This window comes from Lolium perenne, chromosome 1, assembly GCF_019359855.2.
Source record: "Lolium perenne isolate Kyuss_39 chromosome 1, Kyuss_2.0, whole genome shotgun sequence".
Lineage (NCBI taxonomy): Eukaryota > Viridiplantae > Streptophyta > Magnoliopsida > Poales > Poaceae > Lolium > Lolium perenne.
In genome coordinates, this window is record NC_067244.2 from 69,529,016 (window position 1) to 69,535,650 (window position 6,635).

At 44.2% G+C, this 6,635-nt stretch overlaps 2 protein-coding genes across 2 annotated transcripts; both read left to right on the forward strand.

Moving 5' to 3' along the window:
- Positions 1-509: 509 nt before the first annotated feature.
- On the forward strand, positions 510-1,632 carry LOC139832434 (uncharacterized). Its single transcript, XM_071822198.1, has 2 exons — positions 510-1,353; positions 1,455-1,632. Exons 1-2 carry the CDS (start codon positions 755-757, stop codon positions 1,630-1,632), a joined length of 777 nt encoding a protein of 258 aa, XP_071678299.1. The 5' UTR covers positions 510-754.
- Positions 1,633-1,713: 81 nt separating this feature from the next.
- Positions 1,714-2,525, forward strand: LOC127343858 (uncharacterized). The gene is made up of 4 exons (XM_071829311.1): positions 1,714-1,818; positions 1,920-1,989; positions 2,096-2,203; positions 2,295-2,525. Exons 1-4 carry the CDS (start codon positions 1,760-1,762, stop codon positions 2,454-2,456), a joined length of 399 nt encoding a protein of 132 aa, XP_071685412.1. The 5' UTR covers positions 1,714-1,759; the 3' UTR covers positions 2,457-2,525.
- Positions 2,526-6,635: the final 4,110 nt, after the last annotated feature.

A 6,635-nucleotide genomic window follows, 5' to 3' on the forward strand; every position in this document is an offset into this window, starting at 1 on the left:
GAAGGCAAGGGAAACAGACTGCCTAGCTAACTTAGAGGAGGGTATGAGCACCATGCAAGCCCAATTAACCATGGTAACCCAAGTACTTACATCTCAGATGGCTCGGGGGCAGGCTGTAGATCCTGCACTGCTCAATGCCCTCGCCCCGCTGCAATCTCAACCACACCGGAAAAGCAGCGTGGCTTCCTCTCAGCAGGTGGATAATGATGATGATGACCAGGTGGTCGAGCCTCCTCGCTACCCCCCCGTGGATGATCTCACTGAGAGCCGTCCTTGTGAGCTGCATGTTAAAGTTTTCAACCTATCCTTCAAGGCGGCGGTCGGCATCCTCTTACCTACAAGGTCTTACCATTGCCGTCCGGTCCAAGACGACTTTGCTGTTGTGATGGTGGATGAAGTGTTGAGAGAGTATGAGGGGTTGGTGCTTGAGCACCCTGCAGGTGAAGATGGGGAAATCAAAGAACTGGGAGAAGCCCGTAGAACCACCGTGCAATGGCGTAAGGAGAACATTGTGTTTCCAGGTGAGAAGCCAACAAGCAGGCCACCTCCGCCTCCTCCGCCACCTGTGCAGTCTCCTCCGCGTGATGATTCTCCTCTGCGCGATGATGATTCCCCTATCCATGACCAGTCTCCTCCGCGTGAAAATACTCCGCCGCCTCCTCCTCCTCGTCAGCAGACTCCGCCGCCTCCACCTAAGCAAAAGAGGAAGCGGTCCGCGGCACCTCCTACAGCTCCGAAGAGATCATCAACTCCAATGAGGGCACAGACTCCAGAGTTGTTACCACATGAGCAGACTGAAGAGCAAAAGGCATTTCTTGCGCCGAAGAAGATGTTTATTCCACCGCAGACAGTGAAGCACTTTGCCGAGACGAGAATGAAGAGACCTGAGCTGAGAGCTGATTATGACCGCTCTCTTGGACAGTCCTCTAGAGCGAGCAAAGAAGCAAAAAAAGTCGCCCAGCTTGGACAGCAGGACATTCAGGCCGTACCCCACTTCATCGTGGAGCCCTATCATGATCCAGAGACGGCATCGATGATCGAACGGGCGGCTAGAGCTCAGGGAGCATCAGTTGAGTATGAAGATTACTATCCAACGGCTCAAGTGGTAAACAAGTATAGATACGGATCTGATCTCGTCAAACCTGGCGAGCTCGCGCGTCTAGGGACTCAGATGCGAAGGTTGCATGACTGGTACCTGAAAGCCTGTCGAAGATGTGAAACCTACCTCACGGTGTATCTTAGAGATGAGCATTACTTCCGGGGGGAAGACGAGATAAACCTTGAGTTAGAAGAACTGTTTCAGTTATTCAATCAAGACGCCCTCGACAAAGCTGTCATCAGTTGCTACTGCCTGTAAGTGATTTATTTGTGTAATTAAGTTTGTAGCTCATTCATTTGCACTAACAATTATCCTCATTATATTCTTTGTGTACGCTATACATTTAATTATGCAGAATGAAGAAGCTGGAATACAAAAGAGGCAAGCTCCTACAGCTGGGGTTCATAGACCCAAACACAGTTCATGAAGTTACGGTTCGACGGTACCCCAAGGACACAGAGGACAACATCGTAATGTTTTTAGAGAAGCAAGCAGACAAAGAGGATATATTCTTTCCCTACAACTTCAAGTGAGTGTTATATATAACATACATTATGCTTGTGCACCTTCCACTTTATTCTCGTAATCATTGAGCTATGCTTGTGCAGTTTCCACTTTATTCTCCTAATCATTGATCTTCACCTTGGAGTCGTAAACGTCATGGACTCGAAACGTAAAGAATATGCGGAATGGGCGGACATGGCTGCCATCCTCCAGAGGTAGTTTCAATCAATTTTGTATTGGCATCTTCATCTGCTCTAATTCGAAGATATCATCAACTAATCAATTACTCATTTACTCATTATTTTTTGCCGGGCAGGGCTTGGAAACGGTTCATCAATACTGTTCCGGGTAAATGGAAACCGGAGCTTACATTTAAAGATTACCCTGTAAGTAGTACTATATATATAGCTATGTCCGTGAAACTTTATATATGATATTTACTTTCAATACGATGCTTGATTATTAGTTTGATCGAACTATTTTTTCGTAAAGTGTATGAGGCAGGAACAAGGGAATAACTTATGTGGATACTACGTCTGCACCTTCATGCGTGACATGTCCTGTCCCAAGGGTGGGGATGCCCAAATACACCACACTCGTGTACGATAACAAATTTTCACAATTAATCTTAATTAGTACCATCTATTGTATTGAGTTCCATTCATATATTGATCTCCTTTTTTAAATATAGATGACACGCCTGCGGGACACTCTCATAACAGCGGATCAAATAAAAGCAATTCAAGAGGAAATCGCGGGATTCTTTATTACCGAGGTCCTTACCCCAGGTGGAGAGCACTATCGGAAGATCGTGACGGCGGAGGAAATTCGTCGAGGAGATGTTGTATTGTAAATATGCATGCATTACGTGTACTGTGTTGACTATGTCGTGTACAGTTGACGATGTCTATATATATTCATGACGATTTTTTGTGGTTTTCTTGAATGATATATATGCATTGCTGAAACTCTGCCGCGGCAGAGAAACGCCCTGTTTCTCTGCCGCGGCAGAGAAACGCTGGTACAGCCTAAATCTGTGCCGCGGCAGAGAAATAGCAATTCTCTGCCGCGGCAGAGAAACCTAGGCCCGGTTCGTACCACGAACCGGGACCAAAGGCCTTCCACCGCGAGCTCCCTGGCCGCACCACGTGTCGAGGCCTTTAGGCCCGGTTGATCTTTGAACCGGGACTAAAGGGGGTACCCTTTAGTCCCGCCTAATTGGTCCCGGTTCGGGAACCGGGTCTAAAGGCCCAAATGGACCGGGCCTATTGCCCCTTTTTCTACTAGTGTGAGTGGTCTTTGCACCAATTGCAACAACAGGCACGCACAATTAATACTGGCTTTGTTCTCCTTACCATATCCATATAAGATACCTTATCTGATATTTGCAGTTGAAATTTGATATTTGGTAGTTTGGATACTTATAAATAGGAACACATGATAATGGCTGGGACTGATGGCATGGATGGATCATTTTTCAGTGAAAAGAAGCATTTTCCTCTGCTCACTTTTCTACGGAAAATATCTTAGAAGCCATTCTCGTTAGGGTATTCTTGGTATATTCCCTGAAACATGACTAGTTTCACAGTTGGGTACACTTTTATGTTTAGATTTTCAACAGATGCTCATATCATCATTGTTTTTCTTGCAGAGTTTTTGGAGCAGAATCACCAGAATGCCTTTTCTTGCAGAGTTATTGAAGCATAATCAGCGAAATCGGCCGTCGGAGCGGCATGTGTGTCGTCATGTATATATTAAGTGTGGTCTGTAGAATTATTACTTTTGTGGCCAGTTGGCTTTCTCCCACGGGTTGCTATAATTTTTTGTCTAACGGTGAAAATCACAATTAAATTTGTGTGATGCATTGTTTCAAGGATCTAATTGCCAAGTTAACTTTACATATGATTTGAATGCTTTGCATGGAATTGGATGACAACAAAGGACATATGCACATGTAGTGAATGTACACTAACGATATTGGATGCCTGCAAATAGAAAGTTCATAGATACGTAGATTGTATTGTTTGGAGATAAAATGTATGTTAATATTATGATTTTCCCATTGTATTTGTAGTTTGTGAATTCTTTAGCGTGTTGTCACATTGATTACTTCTCTACGAGCTAGCTAGTATATATGTTTCTCGATCTTATATATGAAAAGTGCACTTTTGTATATGCAATGCATTCATCGGGAAGACTTGAAGCATTGTTCACTTAGTATATCGTGAAAATATTGATTAATATTGTCTCGGTTTGGCAATCTATAATATTATTTCAATGAAATAGGAAAATTTTGGCCTCGGACGTCTCTAGCTTGAACAAATCATGTCCGTGAATCTATTTGAGACGCAATATATCGTCGTTATGGATGGTAGAGACGCCTTGCAAATCCATGCAGAGGAAGCATCGTTAGGCTTTTAGGGACGCAATATAATCGTCTCATCTTTATCTAGACACGCTGACCAAAGCGTAGGTATGATCTTTGAGACGGTGCATAAGAAGACGCTTATAAGACGCTTTCTTAATGCGACTCTACGGTAGCGTAGAGATGATATAAAACGTCTCGAGCCCTTATATTGTGCGTCTCTACATCTCTAGTTTCTTGTAGTGTCATAAGCCACAAGAACATTATCAGTAATAAGACGGCCAGGGACAAAAGCACTCTGCATAGGAGAAATCACCTCGGGAAGATTTCCTTATAGTGAAGAGACAACATCGTCGAGATTATCTTGTAGATAACGTTACAGAGGCTTATTGGCCTAAAATGGGTGACCACTTCAGGGTCATCATTCTTCGGGATAAGAACCACAGTAGTATCGTTCCAACCATCAGGGATAATTCCAGTATTAAGAGCATTCAAAATTTCTTGAGTAATTTCCTCCCCGCATATGCCCCAGAACTTTTTATAAAAGACCGCATGCAAACCATCCGGCCCAGGTGCTTTGTAATCACCTATGCTGAACACTGCTTTTTCATATCCTCTGCAGTAAACACACTCAGGAGTTTTTCATTCATGTCTTGGGAAACTTTGGGTTGGATCTTGTCCAGTAACGCCTCATCCACAACCTGGACTTCTGAAGTAAAGAGATTAACAAAATAATCGTAGATAAGGGGCTTTAGCGGATCCGTACCTTCCACCCAATCGCCTTCATTATTCTTCAATTTCTTTATATAGTTCGTTTTACAACGAGCCGAAGCAAAATTATGAAAAAAAGAAGTATTGCGGTCACCCATCTGGAGCCAATTGACCCTAGATCTTTGCAGCCAATGCACCCCCTCTTGCTCAAGCAATATCTCAATCAGATTCGCTGATTCTTTTGCTTTTTTATCGTTTTCATCAAATATAGGTCCCTTCATAGCTTTATCAAGTTCTGATTGTGCCTTACGGAGACAACGCTTGGGCTGTTTAAGCACCTTACTGTCCCAGGCATGCAGCACCGCATGCATGTGATTCATCTTGGCCAACACGCCAGAATTTGTAGAGTGACCCGCCGCCTCCCAAGCTCGTTGCACCTCCTCACGAAACCCATCTTCTTTCAGCCACTTGCCTTCAAAACGTTTGGGACTGTTTTTGTTAGCAGCCGCCAATGGTTTGTACTCAGTATCAAGTAAAATGGGACGATGATCAGAGCGCGTATATTCCAGGTGTGTCAAGACCGCCCCCGGATTCATGGTCAACCACGCACCATTCGCCACAACTCGGTCAAGACGCTCCCTTATTCTTCCTCGTTTCCAGGTGAAAGTATCTCCAGTATAGCCAATATCCTCCAGCTCACAATCAGTCAAGGCGTCTCTAAACGCCTGCATGCACCTTTGCGGGCGAGGGTTACCACCCTCTTTTTCATTAGAAAAGAGCAATTCACTGAAATCACCAATAATCACCCAAGGAAGATTCGAGTTGTTCTTAAGTTCTCTTAATTTATCCCACGTTTTGTACTTATCGTCCCAACGAGACTCACCATAAATTCTTGTAAGCCTCCAAGTTTTTCCAGGATTCTCAACCACTTCGACATCAATGTACTTAGGGGCAGAGAAAATCCTCATTATATTCACTTCCTTCTTCCACAGTAAGAGTAGTCCTCCGCTTCGGCCATTACTTGGATTTATAATTTTGAAATCCATATTTAATCTTTTCCGTAGACATTCCGCCGGATATTCATCAAGGTGAGTCTCCGACAAAAACATCACCTCGGGGTTACATCGCCTTTTTTACATCGGCGATAGCACGAACTGTCGGGGCGTTACCCAAACCCTGACAGTTCAAACCTAGGATCCTCATTGCGACCGGACAGGAACCTCAAGGGAACCCGCTGATCCTGTTGAAGGGGAGACAGCTCCATCCTTCTTTGACCTTTTACGGTCATTTGCAGATTTCTCATTCTCATAAGTGACTTTCCTCGTTCACCAAACCCTCAACCTCCAGGGCTGTCGATTAGCCTCAGATTTGGAGCCTTGTTGTTCTTTATCAACTTCAACTGTAGTTAGATCTAGGGACCTCTTAGCCCCTCCATCTCCACTTTTTGTAAGATTGTCAACATCCATATTATTATCTTTAATCGGACTCGAACCAGTATCCATGAGATCCTTGTCTAAATGTCCCCCATCATTTGGGATCACACAACCATTACCAGCACCCTGAACTATCCCATTAACATAAGGCAATGCATTGCTCCTCTACACCTGCAGAGCACCTTGTCCACTCAGAAATCCTTCTCTTCCCTTTCCTGCTGCACCACCATGACCAACACGAGAGTCCCCAAAACCTCGGCCCACCCGAGCCCCACCTCTCCCAAATCCAGCACCACGACCTCTCCAGGTTTCCCACTAAGCTTTTAGAAAATCGCCCCATTTAAGATTGGCTTCATCATGTTCACCCGAGCCACATTCTAAGTGCGAGTTGTTGGAGATATGCCCAAGAGGCAATAATAAAGTGGTTATTATAATATCTTTGAGTTTATGATAAATGTTTGCATACCATGCTATAATTTTATTAACCGAAACATTGATACATGTGTGTTATGTAAACAACATG